At 52.2% G+C, this 15978-nt stretch overlaps 1 protein-coding gene across 1 annotated transcript; it reads left to right on the forward strand.

The window, feature by feature from the left end:
• Positions 1-495: 495 nt before the first annotated feature.
• Positions 496-6351, forward strand: LOC131587739 (uncharacterized). The gene is made up of 5 exons (XM_058855949.1): positions 496-752; positions 811-918; positions 1015-1045; positions 1127-1587; positions 3172-6351. The coding sequence occupies exons 1-5, from the start codon at positions 573-575 to the stop codon at positions 3355-3357; spliced, it is 966 nt and encodes a 321-aa protein (XP_058711932.1). The 5' UTR covers positions 496-572; the 3' UTR covers positions 3358-6351.
• The last annotated feature ends 9627 nt before the right edge of the window (positions 6352-15978 follow it).

Genomic DNA, 15978 nt, shown 5'->3' on the forward strand with positions numbered 1-15978 from the left:
GATCATCCAACCTGTCTTAAAGTCCAGCTTTACCCATGTATTTATATAGTGTCAATATATATATTTTTTTTAAAATCCCATTTACTGTCTAATGAGGAAATATCTGAATTTTGTTGCTTTTCCCTTTTGCATCCTCATCCCACCTCACTGGCTGCCGGTGATCCAGCAGTGTCCATCCAGTGTCCATCATGGCTGTGGAGATCCAGCAGTGTCCAGCATGGCTGTGGAGATCCAGCAGTGTCCAGCATGGCTGTGGAGATCCAGCAGTGTCCAGCATGGCTGTGGAGATCCAACACTGTCCATCCAGTGTCCATCATGGCTGTGGAGATCCAGCAGTGTCCATCATGGCCGTGGAGATCCAGCAGTGTCCATCAGTGTCCATCATGGCTGTGGTGATCCAGCAGTGTCCATCATGGCTGTGGTGATCCAACACTGTCCTTCCAGTGTCCATCATGGCTGTGGAGATCCAGCAGTGTCCAGTAGTGCCCATCATGGCTGTGGAGATCCAGCAGGGATCCATCCAGTGTCCATCATGGCTGTGGTGATCCAACACTGTCCATCCAGTGTCCATCATGGCTGTGGAGATCCAGCAGTGTCCATCATGGCTGTGGAGATCCAGCAGTGATCCATCCAGTGTCCATCATGGCTGTGGAGATCCAGCAGTGTCCAGCAGTGTCCATCATGGCTGTGGTGATCCAACACTGTCCATCAGTGTCCATCATGACTGTGGAGATCCAGCAGTGTCCATCATGGTTGTGGTGATCTAACACTGTCCATCCAGTGTCCATCATGGCTGTGGAGATCCAGCAGTGTCCAGCATGGCTGTGGAGATCCAGCAGTGATCCATCCAGTGTCCATCATGGCTGTGGAGATCCAGCAGTGTCCATCATGGCTGTGGAGATCCAGCAGTGTCCAGCAGTGTCCATCATGACTGTGGAGATCCAGCAGTGTCCATCATGGTTGTGGTGATCTAACACTGTCCATCCAGTGTCCATCATGGCTGTGGAGATCCAGCAGTGTCCATCATGGCTGTGGAGATCCAGCAGTGATCCATCAGTGTCCATCATGGCTGTGGTGATCCAACACTGTCCATCCAGTGTCCATCATGGCTGTGGTGATCCAGCAGTGATCCATCCAGTGTCCACTGCCGGTTCCTACAGGTGCCACGTGAGCCAAGGCAGAGCTGGGCCGACACCTCCAGGGTTGGTTCTGGGGTCTCCAGCCATGCCTCCGATGTCTCACAGCAAAACCCGCCCGACCCTGATGTTTACGGTGACAATACTTGAAAAGCCTGGATGTTGGGAGAGCAGATTCTTGCTGCTTTTCTGCTGGATGTGCGGAGTCCTTTGGCACAGGCTCCCTTTGGGTGTCTCTGCCAGCGTTTGCCGCCTCACCCAGGGCCAGGACTTGCATTTCCACTGGGAAAGGGAGAGAAATCCACACTCCAGGCAAGAGCAAACCTTAACCAGCACCCCTGGGCCAGGCAGCTCTGCTGTCGTGTCTCTGTGTCAGCGTCTCGTTGTTCTCTTCAGTTCCTTGCTGGCCCCCACAGCACACGTTCCTGTGGCCGGTGACAGGCAAATGTTTGTGAGTGTTATTTCTTTCAAAGACACCAAAGCTTATGTGTGTCCCTTTGTAGAGTGCCAGGAGGGGAAGGAATGCTGTAAATATTTCTCTCTGTAGTAAATATTGATACGTGTGCAGGCTGCAGTGGGGAGGGCAGGGAGAGGAGGCCTAATGGAAGTACAAGTGTTGGCTGCAGGAGCTTGGCAATGGCAGCAAAATAATTCCTGGTGTCTGCCCAGGCAGTGTCACACCAGACTGGGACCTTCCTTTGCAGCCAGTGTGTGTTGAAGGAAAACCCATTTCCATCTCAATCCCCCCTCCTCCACCATTCCTGCCTGGAGGAGCCCAGCAGGGCTCCCAGAGAGCTGTTGGCTTTCTCTGTCCTTCAGTCCAGCACCAGGGGAGGGGAGAAGCACGTAGAGAAATACTCAGGAAACTTGGTTTAATTACCATTCAGTAAAAGCCATGCCAAGTCCACTTTCTTTTGGTAATCCACTTCTGTGAGTCTCTCTGAAAAGCAGAAAATAGTGATGATAATAATCAACCTTGTGCAATAAGTTCTTGACATTTACAGCAGCCTGAGGACTGGATTTACTGAGGCAGGGGGAGAGTGGCAGAAACAGAGACTGAACGGCAGAGCAGTGTTTGTACTGCCTGTTACCCAAGAGTTCCCTTCCCAGGGATGCTGCTTCTGCACAGTGAACCTCATTTCTACTGCAAAAAATGTGCAAAAGTCCTACTAAAAGTCAGGCACTGCGGAGCTCAGCTCCAGGAATGTCATTGGAGCAGTCCCCAGCCTGGCCTGCTCTCTGCTGCAGGTACCACAGGACATGGCAGAGGGTCAGGCTTTGAAGTCCTGCAGTTTTTTTGCTGGTTCTGTTCCTGCTGTTGACAGTGATCCATCACACAGCTCAGGATTTCCAGATCTGTTCTAGCTGTGATTGTTGGTTTGGGTTCGCCAAGTTCTCATGGTACTCTGAAACTCCAAGAGAGCACTCCAGAATTTCCTGAACTATTTCCAAATCCTTCCAAAATATCAGTCAGGGGAGTTATCTCTGCAGGACCCACAAAACACGAGTGCAGCCCAAAGCAAAGGCCTGGCTGTGCATCACCTGGGGCTGGTGACGGTGTCCCTGCCCGACAGCCCTCGTGGTGCTCCTCTCTGCATCTCTTTTGTGTAGCCCTTTTAATCCTGCTTTCCTCCTCCTGCTCTCTCCCCTCCGGCCAGGAGCACCCCCAAGCCAAGGTTTTGTCATTCCCCACTCCCCTGTATTTTCTCAGCAGAAGTTGGGGTCCCCACGCACCCCCTGGATTCTCTAGGAGAGGATTAAGGAGACAAGGGGACAACTGAGTTGATCTTCTGTGCTGCGAGATGATTTGAGCAGAGAGAAAAAAGGGGAAGCAGCAGGAGCACTTTTCAAACTGGTTAGTCTTACACTTCTGACTGAATTCTGAAGGAAACAGCAAAAACACCTCTTCCATCATCTGGGAAAGCTTTAGGAGGATGGCAGAGGGAGCAGCACAGTCCTGGCCGGAGGGGTGGCCTAGAAATACATTGCCAAGTATCCTCTCATGGTGGTTGATATTAATTATGGATCTTTACAGGCAATTATATGGATTGAAGCAACATATCCCCCCGGGGCAAAGTGCTGGGAATGTCTTGCCCTGTTTGCATCCGACATTTCCATTCCTCCTGTGGGAAGAGGAAGCTTCAGATCTCAAAATGGCATTTTCTTTGCACTCACTGCAAACTGGACTCAAGGTTTGGTCAGGAGGGGGCACTTGCCTTAGATGAAACGATTTCACGTCCCTCTCATTGCCCTCTTCCTCCTGCAAGGCCGCTCGGTGTTTGGAGTCTCCAGTTCACTCCGTTTCAGGTATTCCGACATCAAAGTGGGAGACGTCACTTTCCGGAATCTCTCTGCCTGGTGTCACCGCTTGAATAATTCCGTTTAATCTTCTGCTCATGAGCTATCAAAGCACCCACTCCGAGGGGGAGCGAGGTGCTAATCAAACGCTTCTCCACCTTGAAAGCCTTTATTAAAACCCCACATAGGAGAGTGGAGCTCGCAGGCAAGGCTGGCCCCGCGTCAGCCCCGCTGAGGAGCTGCAGCCACCGAAGCTTGGAGGGTGTGGACGGCGAGTGGTCCAAGCTTTGCCATAAAGGATGGATTTAAAGGGAGGCAGGAGGGATCAGCACGGCCAAAGCGCTGGAAACCCTGTGAAATCCAGCATGGATATCCATGGAAACCCTGGATATCCTGTCTGCAGCTGAGTGAGGAACCCATCGTGGGGACAGCACTGAGAAACAAAACTGCTGCCGTGGCCTCGCTGCATCCCAGCAGCATTCCAGGTGTGGAATTTCAGGTTTTTCCCTGAAGGATGGCCGTGGGGACAGCAGTGCCTCCCTGCAGGGCTCGGGGCTGTGACGTGCTGGGGCGGTGCCAGCAGAGACCTTCATCACAGCAGTGCCTTCCACACTCTGTCTTAAACTCCTGGTGGCCCTCCCCGTGTCGGTGTTCCCTCCTGCCTTCCACTGACTCCACAAAAAATGTCCCAGTGTAGGAAAGAGTTTGGGTGGGCACGTGGAGGGCAAAGGTGAGAGGGTTTAAGGCTCTGGGGTTGCATTCTGCCCACTGCTGGCTCTGAGCTCCTTGTGGGGGTCAGGTCTGCGTGGAAAAAGGGTCAGAGCATCCCCTGCTCCACTGGGCACAGCCTCCAAGCAAGGTCTCACCCCCACAGGAGCCAGCAGGGATGAGGAAGGCCAGGTTGGCACAAGGCAGAGCAGCTCCTGGCACGGTCCCTGTGCTGCTCCAGAGCCTCGAGCCCCTTCCCTGGCAGCAGCCCAGCCACGTTCTCCTGTCACTGGCTGTTCTCCATCCAGTTTCCTGCGCTGTCAGAGCTCACCTGTCACAGGGACTCAGCTCCCCAAACTAAATGAAATTAAAATAGACTGACTTGAATAAGCTGGGCCATCAGGGAGAGCTCACGTGTGACTGTGCCCTGGAGAGAAGAAAAAATCTTCTGAGGAGGGTAAATAACTGACATCAAAGATGCATTAAAATGCCACAGAGCTTCAGCCATCTATTCCAGAGCCACGTTTGTCCCAGGAATTGCAGGACAGTAGTGCAGGGAGCCGTGACATTGTAGGGAGTTGTGCGCGAGGAAGAGCTCGGAGCACAGTCCCATCCTCAGTAAAAACACCCAGCCTGGACCCAAAGCAGAGAGCAGGGGGTCAGAGGCTGAGGGCAGAGCACTGGGGACAGCTCTGAGGCCACCTGCATGGGCAGGATGGTTTGGTTTTATTGATGAGACACTCGGTGGGGAACAATTTGAGGTGCCCGTGTGCACAGCGAGGGCGCCGCTGGGGATCCGCTGAGCTGAGCAACCCCAAATGTGCCATTTCAGTGCAGTTTGGTCAGTTTAGCTCTGCAGGGGAAGAGGATGGGAGCCTTTGGAGCAGTTCTGGCTGTCTGAAAGGCTTTGTGCAAAGCCTCTTCACCCTGCAAATCCCCAAATTCAGGTGCTGCTCCTGTTCTGGGCAGGCCATGTAACAGCTGAGGGTGGTGCCTGGTGCCTTCCTGGCTGCTGGAAGAAAGCTGGGGGTCTGTGGTGTGTGCCCTGCACCCCGGGGTGCTCTGCTGGGTGCTGGCACCGTGCTGGGTGGGGAGGTGGAGGGGTGGGGCAGTGTGGGGTGGCAGAGCTCGATTGCCCCGTGCTGGAAAAGCCACTCCAGTCCCTCCCGGCTGTGTGCCCGCCGTGCTGAGGCGGCACCCGCGGGTGTTGTGGCCGTGCTGAGAGCATGGCGGTGTCTCTGTGTTGTCCTTTCAGACCCCACTTTGTCCCCGTGTTTCCCATCCCTCCCCTTCCTCTGTAACCGTGGAACATAATCCTGAAAAAATTGACCTTTCTGCAGCGCTGAGGAACACGCTCCGAAGGCCCGATTGCACGGACAATATCCCAAATATCCCAAATATCCCAAATATCCCAAATATCCCAAATATCCCAAACTCCCCGGGCCTCCCAAGGCTGCCAAATCAAACATGGGAACTCCTGTATGGCCTTTCCTCTGGGATTTTTAATACCTCTCTTTCGAATAAGCTCGGGAGTTTATGCAACAGCTTCTCCAGCCGGCGTTTCCATCCCGAGGAGGGCACACAAAGGTGCAAGAGGAGCCGTGGGGAGGGAAAAGAGTTGATTTTGCCACGTTGTTTCACGGCTTCAGAAGATGCAGTAAAAATGTCCTTCTCTTACTGCTGAGTTTTTGCTGGGGGCCGTGAGGAGAAGCAGCAAAGGGAAGGGAATGTACAGGTACTAAAACTTCTGGAGTCCCCCCAAAAACATCACAGAATGTAGAGGTATCAGCCATGGAACAGATTCTGGTTTCTTCTTCCCCTTCTCCTTACAGACCAACCCCCACCAGTTTTAGGGGATTTGTGTATTGGCAGGAACAGGAATTGATTTGTATCTGTGCCCATCCCACCGTATCGTTCTCTGGCTCCTCCCCTCCCCGATATACTTGACACACTGGAGTTCTGTATTATATTTTTTTTTTAAGATGATTGTCTGTTTTTTGTTGTTTTTACAAGTGTTGTGGAAAAGAAAAACAAATGTAAGAAAGTTTAAGTATTTAAAAATGTTCCAAGGAAATAAAAGGGGGTTTTGTTATTATTCTAATATATTATTGTGTACCTATTGTAAATATGAAACACTCCTATTTTGCAAGCCAAGGACTCACTTTGTACTGTTGTTATATATAAATAAAGTTTACTGGTTAAAAAAACCCTCCTGAGTGGCTCCTTATTTTCCATTTATTTATGCTGTGTGAGGAATATTGATTTACTGAATCCCAGCAGCAAAAATGGGTGAGTGGAAATCCCAGACTGCTTTGGGTTTGAAGGGACCTTAAAGCTCATCCCATTCCACCCCCTGCCATGGGCAGGGACACCTTTCTCTATCCCAGGTTCCTCCAAACCTGCCCAACCTGTCCTTGGGCACTTCCAGGGATGGGATATCTGGAAATAACCCCTGCATGGTGAAACTGGGGTGAAACTGGGATGGGATCCCCAACACTCACAGGCAGGAGCAGCTTTAGGCACTGCATGAAATCCCAGTTATTCCCACTCCAGCTGCAGCAGGAGCAGCAAACCCTGTTTGTAAATAAAAGACCTGGATGAGTTCATGTTTCCCCCTCTCTGAAATGCTCAGTCCTTGAGGTGAAACACTTTTGTTTCCATTTCATAAATCCAAGGCAGCGTCTCAGCAAACGCTGAGAGGCATCTGCTGAGTAGCAGGAACCAGCGAGCGGCTTCTCCAGCAGCTGTCTGTCAACTTTAATGACCAATATGGTCGCAATTACAGCAATGAACTTTCTCTAACAGCCCAAAATTACTCTGGATGATGATAAGTGACAGAAAAATGGAGACCCTTAAGGAAACATTAAAGAAGAAACATGTGGATGCGGAACAAGAGGTCTCACTGCTTTTTCTGGGGGATCTCGAGGGTTTGGGGTTTTTTTTCCCCTCTCCAAATTAGGTACTAAAAAGGATAAATCTACTCCAGAAGGGGAAGGCATGCTGTGGGTCACAGCAGGGAGTTCAGTGCTGCCCTGGGATGTGTTTTTTATGGACATTTGAATTCCCTGGTTTTAGTGTAGGGCTAATGGGGAGATGGGAAGCTGCTCCCGTTTGAAGGGAATGCAAATCCATCAAGTCAGAGCAGCACTCTGCTCCTCAGGCAGGTCATTCCAGCTTATTTCTCTCAAACTGAGACCAAAGCTTGACACAGACCTCAGGGGGGAGGTTTGGCCACGTTCTGCTGTCTCCCACTTGAAACCAGCAGATTTTAACCTCCCCAGACGGATCCCACGGGCTCTGGGCTGGGAGCCTGGAGCCATTCCAGTGCCGTGACCACCCAACGTGGAGTGGAGCTTTCACATGATTTGTGAATTAGGGAATAATTCAGACTCTTGTTTTTCACCTGCACCTTGGGTAAGTCTAAATTTAAATAATTAAATAGGAATTAACCACGGTTTCCAGAGCTTTCCTGGAAGTGTTTTACTTTTAGAGATGCTGCTTCTGTACTGGTTTACCCACAGCCACTGCGCTGTAGGACAGACCCTGGAGGCAGGACAGCAGCTGCCAGGAAAATCTCCACTCCCCTTTGGGAGGTTATTGACTCCTTCAGCTCAGCAAAGGAGAAAGAAATTCCAACATGAATCGACAGCATCGACCGTGGGGTCATTTGTATTCATCTGCACCTTGTTAATAGATGTAATAAGGATACTCAATTAAAAATTACATTTTATCTGGCATGCACTTCACAGGCCTTTATTGGCACTGACAAGGTCAAGTGATGCTTAATAAAGGTTGTATAAAATGCAGATGGCTTGGATCCCTTCATCATCCCCACACCCAGCGCAGAGGAGTGAAGGGCCACGGACACAGCATGGGAAGAGTCAGGAGAAGAGCAGGTTTGGATCTTCCATGGGAAGTTTGGGGATCCCAGCACTGAAACAGCAGCAAAACACCCTGGGGTTTCCCCTCATCCCCCACTTTGTCCCTGCCACCCCCTGCATCCCCTTGGCCAGCTTTTATTTCACTCCTGAACGTGTGGGATGGTCCTGTTGTTTAATCACTGTCACTCTGCAGATTGTGCAGCAGATTTTGGACATCCTGGTGCTGGCTTTTCCAGCCTGGTTATCAGGGTGAGCTAATGGAGGTGACACTTCCAATTATCAAATCCAGTCGTGGCATTAATTTTGATCTGTTTAAATTTCAGCATCTTTTCCCTTCTGCGAGTGCTTAGCTGGAGGGTGACATAGAATTGTATGGAATCAGACAGTGATCTCAGACTGGCAATAATGGCCACAAAAATCTCCTGCTTTTTATTTATGCAGGGTCTGCAAATATTTAAGTGGCCAATTCATTTGTAATGGAAATTTAATTCTGTGTTATTGGACACTTCACTGCTTAAAATGGAGCAGTTCACTAAAACCCACATTAAATCCCCTCCTCTCGACTCCAGACTCTTTCCAGGGGACATTTGGGACCCCTCGCCTGCTGGGGCTATAAAAATGATAATTTAATTAAAATTTAAAAGTAATAATAATAAAACATAGAACACATTACCCCGGGTGCCAGGTCAGCCTGGAACCTGCAAAATATTGGTGTTGTCCCAGTCTGAACATGATGAAAAGTCATTAATTAATTTAGAGATCATCCCAAAGAGAAATCTTGTCTGTGCTCCAGAATATTGACAAGTCTGTGCAGGCAAGTGGATATAAAATAATGTGAAAGTATAAAAACACCATATAAAATAGATGTACAGCATAATGCAACATGAACATGTCTGGATCTGTTTGGATCAAGAGTACACCCCGAGGTTCATGTTAAACTTAAAATTACAAATATCAATGCCAAAACAAAGGGTTTATTTTTACTCCCAAATAATACTTAGGAAAATGGAAACGACTCAGGTTTTATTGTCACTTCATAATTAACTCCAGTGAAGGAATCTAATTACAAATGTTCGATGCTGGCCCGGGGCAACGTGTAGGAAAAGGGAAGGAGGATGGTCAGGCTTAAACAACTCAGGTAAAAATGAACTCCATGGTAATATTTGATAATTAAGAATGTCTCTATCAGCTTGTCTGGCTATTAATGAATTGGGCTGTTCTTTTCACATTTGATTACTGGAGTTTTATGATGCCTGCTCGCCTTTATTGCTCCTGGGAACGGGCTTGGCTGTGGGCTGAGCCCCAGGAATAATGGTAGAGGATGAGCTGGGTTGGAAATGATCTCAAATGATTTCAAATGTTCTCAAAATCCACCCCTGCCATGGCAGGGACCCCTTCCCCTGTCCCAAGCTGCTCCAGCCCCGTCCAGCCTGGCCTTGGGCAGTGCCAGGGATGCAGGGGCAGCCCCAGCTGCTCTGGGCACCTGGGCCAGGGTGTTGGGAGATTGAATTCCATTTTGAGAGCCTCGGCACTGCAGGAACACCAGGGATGAATCCATCCCTTCATCCTGCTGGGTGCAGGGCTGGACACACAGACCCCTCAGGCTGGAGTGGTGAGAGATGGCTGGGACTCCCTGGGACGCTGGGCAGGGCTGCCAGAGCTGGCTCTGGACAAAAACCCCTGGTGCTGAGGTGACAGTGGCTGTCCAGGGCTGCCAGAGCCAGCTCTGGACACACAAACCCCTTGTGATGAGGTGACAGTGACTGTCCAGGGCTGCCAGGACATGACCAGGGCTGCTCTGGACACACAAACCCCTGGTGCTGAGGTGACAGGACATGTCCAGGGCTGCCAGAGCCGGCTCTGGACAAAAACACCTCGTGCTGAGGTGGCAGTGGCTGTCCAGGACCATCAGGACATGGCCAGGGCTGCCAGAGCCGGCTCTGGACACACAAACCCCTTGTGCTGAGGTGACAGGACATGTCCAGGACATGTCCAGGGCTGCTCTGGACACACAAACCCCTCGTGCTGAGGTGACAGGACATGTCCAGGACATGTCCAGGACTGCTCTGGACACACAAACCCCTTGTGCTGAGGTGACAGTGACTGTCCAGGACATGTCCAGGGCTGCTCTGGACACACAAACCCCTGGTGCTGAGGTGACAGGACATGTCCAGGACATGTCCAGGGCTGCTCTGGACACACAAACCCCTGATGCTGAGGTGCTGCTGGGGGTGGCAGAGCTGCGGGGTGAGCCCAGAGCTGCCGGGGTTGCTGTTCCACCCCAGGGCTGGCTGTCTCCCATGGATGGAATTGTCATTCCGCTCCAGCCGCCGCCTGCCTGCAGAGGAGAAAGCGTTTTCTCTTTTGTTCGCACTCAATTAGGCTGAGCTTTGAGGAGAAGATGGGAATGCTTAAAAGTTCCTCTTTTTTTGCAGCGTTCAGCCTTCACAAAGGGAAGTGTGGGGATGATCTCAGGGGGACAGGAGCTCCCGCTCGCCTTTGGAAGGATTCTTTTGACGTTCATTTGATTTTTGCAGCGGGAACCTGCGATTTCTCTGAGCTCCCCACAAAGGCATGGCCTCGGGCTGTACAGGGGTTTATGGCCTGGGTCACGGACCTCATGAATATTTTGTATGTTCTGAAATAGCATTTGAGCCTCTGACAAGGCCGGGTCAGCATTGCCGGCTCCCTTCCTGGGAGGGACAAGGCAAGTCACAGGGAACAAACGCACCAAAACAACAGATCAAGGAGCAGAAATGCTCCAATCCACCCTGGGAGGATTGGAAAACTCCGAGGCTCGCTGTGTGCGTGGTCCAGACTGTTTTCCTGCACAGGTCGGAGCAGGAGGATGGGTGGATGTTTCCAGAAGGATTGGGAATGAGGAATGACCTCCCTGGCCAGCAGCCCTTGCCATGCTGAAGGATGGATTTCACCTCACCTGCTGCAGGTGAATAAAGGAGATCAGTGTTTCTGGAAGGCCAGTCACCCTCTGGAGATCTGGAATTCCCTGTATTCCCATGGCTGGAATTCCCTGTATTCCCGTGGCTGGAATTCCCAGTATTCCTATGGCTGGAATTCACAGTATTCCCATGGCTGTAATTCCCGGTATTCCCATGGCTGTAATTCCCAGTATTCCCATGGCTGGAATTCACAGTATTCCCATGGCTGGAATTCACAGTATTCCCATGGCTGGAATTCCCGGTATTCTCGTGGCTGTAATAATTCCCTGTATTCCCGTGGCTGGAATTCCCGGTATCCCCATGGCTGTAATTCCCAGTATTTCCATGGCTGGAATTCCCGGTATTCCCATGGCTGTAATTCCCAGTATTTCCATGGCTGGAATTCCCAGTATTCCCATGGTTGTAATAATTCCCAGTATCCCCATGGCTGGAATAATTCCCAGTATTCCCATGGCTGTAATTCCCAATATTCCCATGTCTGTAATTCCCAGTATTCCCATGGCTGTAATTCCCAGTATTCCCGTGGCTGTAATAATTCCCAGTATTCCCATGGCTATAATTCCCAGTATTCCCATGGCTGGAATTCGCGGTATCCCCATGTCTGGAATTCCCGGTATTCCCATGGCTGGAATAATTCCCAGTATTCTCATGGCTGTAATTCCCGGTATCCCCACGTCTGGAATTCCCGGTATCCCCATGTCTGGAATTCCCAGTATCCCCAGTATCCCGGTGGCAGCAGGAGCTGCTGGAGCCCGGTGTGTGCCGGCAGGGTGAGGCTGCAGGAGACGCTCCCGCAGTGGTCTCAGCGCTAATTGCAGGTCACAAACAAACAGCTCATTTACACACACCCGCTAATGAACCGAGTGCCTTTTGACGGGAGCTGTGCCCTGGGGAGCTCTGCGGGGAGATCCCAAGGTTGCACCTCTGGAAGAAGACAGAATTCCCTCCCTCCATCCATGGAGGAGCTGCTGGTGGGGAGCCAATGCCCCCAGTGCAGAGCTGGAGGATTAGCAGCTCGGTAATGGATATGGGTAGAGTAATAATCTGCGGAGTGATTAATATGGAGATGATTTTTGGATTAATAAGGATGCAGCAGAGCTGTCTGCTCAGGGAAGATGTTTGCACTCTGCAGTTCGAATGCAGTGACCGTTACCTTAATGCTGTGATTAAATCCACATTCAAGGCACCTCATTAAATTAGAGTGTAAGAGCGAATTCTTATAACCCACAGCAGGAAATGCATTCGGGCCTGGTGGGTGAAGAATGCCAGAAGATCCCTGGAGCACCTCTGGGAATGTCTGGCAGCTGCTGGCCCCGCTCTGCTCGCAGGTGTGGGGCTGTCAGCACCTTCCCCTCAGCTTTGAAGCTGCTGCCCTCCAGCAGGGACCCTGCCCATGGTCACACTGCCACAGCCACCCCTGAGAGCTGTGGCACCTTCGGTGAACTCAGTTCAGCTGCAGGATGACTCCGGAGCAGAAAAATCCACTGCAAACCGCAGCTGTGGGGCTCCTGCCATGCTCTGAAGTGCACTCAGCTTTCCCACCTCTGCTGAGCCCTGGAAACGAGGGCTCCTCACTTCAAAAAGGGGTTAAACACGCAGGTGGATCCCTGACCTGTCTGCAAAGCACTGACCTAGAAGGGAAGGAGACTTTCAAGCGCTTTGTGACCTCCCCTGCAGCTCAAAGCTCAGCTCACGTCCCCCTCAATTGCCTTTCACTGCTCCGGGGATGAAAGCGACCTTTGGCAGAGGGGATTTGAGAAGCGAGGCACTGCAAATCCTCTCCTTCCAGCACAGGCAAACGCTGCTGCAGCCCTGCGAGGACCGGAGGGGACCCTGCCCACGCGTGTGCCCGGCTCCGTGTGCCCTGTGCGTGTTTATACAACAATCCCTCGAATTTTCCGCTTCCCTCGGCAGATCGCAGCTGCTCCTCTCGCTCCTGAGCACATTTACACAGGTTCCCGTTTCCATACGGGAAGGTTTTCAGTTCCTCCTCGCTGTGTGTTTGAGGGATAAACCCCCCCAAAACACGGCAGGGACAGGGACAGGGCTGTGGGATCCATGGATAACGTGGATCCACCTGGATCCCAGCCCGGGATTGCTGCGGCTGCCCTGTGGAGGGCGATTTCAGGAGGGTTTGCTCTTCACTTATTTTTCCTTTAACTCACTGGCTTTGCATTTATCAAGCCCGAGCCGAGGTGCTTGAGGATTAATTGATGCTCGCTGCCGAGCGAGGCTCATTAAACAGCAGCTTTGGGGTGCAAGTGGCCGCTCACGGCGGCTGTAATGAGCAGGATGAGAACTCCCGGACTGGAACTTCTCTCCCCCAGCATCTGTTGCCACAATTACGGCCCCCGAACCAGGGGAGCAGCACACAAAAGAGCCTTATTAGAACAAACGGCTCCGGCCCCCGGCTCCCCGGAGGGAGGGACAGGGATTTCTGGGGGAGCAGCAGCCCGCAGTGAGCTCATTACGGGTGTTTGGGGAGCCCTTCCAGAACCTCGCGCATCCCCACGGCGAACGGGAGGGATGGAATCAGCAGCAGGACCTGGGGTGTGGGGTGGAGGGGGGGCTGGGGGGTGTGGGCACAGCAATTAATATCCCCTAGTGATAAATACGGTACAATTAGTGCGTGCGCGGTAATTACAGCGATAATTGATGCACGGGGTCTGTGATAGCGGAGCTCTCTCGCTGCCGCTCCCGGGTGCCCAGGGCACCGCTCCGTCCCCCGGGGGTGATGCCCGCTCCGTGCTCCCTACCATGGGACGGCGGCCCTGCGGCTGTCCCCGGGTGCTGCCAGTGAGAGGAGAGGTGCGGGGGATGCAGGAGATGCGGGAGGTGCAGGGGATGCGGGAGATGCGGGAGATGCAAGAGATACAGGGACGCGGGAGATGCAGGAGGTGTAGGGATGCAGGAGGTGTAGGGATGCAGGAGGTGCAGGGATTCAGGAGGATGCGGGAGGTGTAGGGGATGCAGGAGATGCTCGGGATGCAGAAGCTGCAGGAGGATGCAGGAGACACAGGAGATGATGGAGGTGCAGGGATGAAGGAGATGCAGGAGGTGCGGGAGACGCAGGAGGTGCGGGAAATGCAGGAGATGCGGGGATTCAGGAGGATGTAGGAGATGCAGGAGGTGCTCGGGATGCAGGAGATGCAGGAGGAGGTGCTCGGGATGCAGGAGGTGCAGGAGGTGCAGGGATACAGGAGGTGCTCGGGATTCGGGAGATGCAGGAGGTGCTCGGGATGCAGGAGATGCAGGAGGTGCTCGGGATGCAGGAGGTGCTCGGGATGCAGGAGGTGCAGGAGGTGCAGGGATACAGGAGGTGCTCGGGATTCGGGAGATGCAGGAGGTGCTCGGGATGCAGGAGATGCTCGGGATGCAGGAGATGCTCGGGATTCGGGAGATGCAGGAGATGCGGGAGGTGCGGGAGGTGCAGGAGATGCGGGGATTCAGAAGGATGCAGGAGATGCAGGAATGCTCGGGATGCTCTCGTTCCTCCGCTCCGGCTGCCATCTGGTGGCTTCCCCGGGTTTGTTTTTCCCTGGATGCGCCGCTCCTGGAGCAGCTCCCGTGGACTCTGAGCTGTGCTGGGAGAGAAGCGCTGGCCAGGCTTTGGAGGGATCACAGGGATTTGCACTGGGTGGGGATTGACGCCGGATTTATATCGGGTTTATACCAGTTTGCTTTCTTAGAGCACTTTCTGACCTTGTTTGGCTCAGCTTTTCCCTGTTTATGCCCTGAATGTGCTCCTGACCCCGGGCACAGACACTGATGTCAGCCCTGTCTCTCCAGCTCCGGAGATGCCGGTGATGGACTCGAGGATGAGGGGTTTGGAATAATGATCTGCGATGTCCTGGCCTCCCAGCCCAGCTGGGAGCTCAGATCTTCATTTGCTGCACAGCAAGCAAAACAAAACCAAAATAAAACCACTGATCTATGTGTAGGTGCTGAGGATTTTAAATGGAGAAGCTTTAAAATGTGAATTTTTTTCCTCAGTGTCACCCTGGGGCTGGGACAGGGCTCTGTACTTTTCTGCTTCTGAGTTTTAAGGTTTTTTGCCTCATTTGGAAAAGAAGGATAAAATTAAGTGAGAACTTAGGAACTCAGTGGGATTGTTCTCACCCCGAAATGCTTTTGGTGCTGTGGATTGGCCATTTGAGCTGCCCTGATGCTCTGCAGGGCAGGAGCTGGGCTGTGAGGACCAGCAAAGGCTGATTTTTGGAGATGACCCCGCTCCAGATGGGATGGGAGCCCCTCAGAGCGCAGCCACGACCCTGCCAGCACCAGCTGCTGCTGTGGCAGAAAGAAACCCATGAAATAAATGGGATAAAATGTGTTTTAGCAGCTCCATGGGCTGCTCCGAGCGTGCTGAGTGATGGGAGCCTCCCTCCCGAGCCTGAAACCCCTGGGATTCCCTGGAGGGAACATTCCCAGTTCAAGAGAAGGATCCTGCTCCCAGCTGGCTCCGTGCTGGTGCTCACTGAGGCTCTGGAAACATCAGAATAAATGTGACCCTCTTGAAGGCGGCTGATGATGCAAAGGTCAAAAGAAATGACTGACGAGGAGAAAAGTACATGCTAATATTTCTCCAAGAGGAGAAAGAATTACATATAATGGGTGTAATATTCAGAGAGAGAGAGCACAGCCTGGTGACTGATGCCAGCATTTTAAAGGCACTTAAGCCTTAAATTTCCCCTTGATAAAAGTTATGTCACGTCACTCTTGCTCTGCCACGGGTTATGGGGGAAGTGTCACCAAAACAGAGCCGGGGAGAGGAGTGCCAGGGAAAACAGCAGGAGCAGAGGGTGCCACAGCTCCTTGGGAAGGATGAAAGGAGAGCTCAGCACAGCTCTGGCCACCCAGACTGGACCTGGGCAGGTTTTTTTGTCCTTTTCTCTGTAAAAAAGACCCCCCCAGTTCCCCCCTTAGCTGCAGCAGCTGGTTTTGATCATTACCAAGAGCATCACACCCATGGACACGGCCAAGGGTGGGACTTGT

The sequence above is a fragment of the Poecile atricapillus genome, chromosome 23 (genome assembly GCF_030490865.1).
Source record: "Poecile atricapillus isolate bPoeAtr1 chromosome 23, bPoeAtr1.hap1, whole genome shotgun sequence".
NCBI classification, from domain to species: Eukaryota; Metazoa; Chordata; class Aves; order Passeriformes; family Paridae; genus Poecile; species Poecile atricapillus.

Excerpts from the sequence above, each read along its gene's own strand:
- LOC131587739 (XM_058855949.1), top strand. The coding sequence starts at position 573 with ATGGCTGTGGAGATCCAGCAGTGTCCATCATGGCTGTGGAGATCCAGC. Across the intron at positions 753-810 it reads ATCCAGCAGTGTCCATCATG|TGTCCAGCATGGCTGTGGAG; the intron begins GTTGTGGTGATC and ends GAGATCCAGCAG. Across the intron at positions 919-1,014 it reads AGATCCAGCAGTGTCCAGCA|CAGTGTCCATCATGGCTGTG; the intron begins GTGTCCATCATG and ends GTGGAGATCCAG.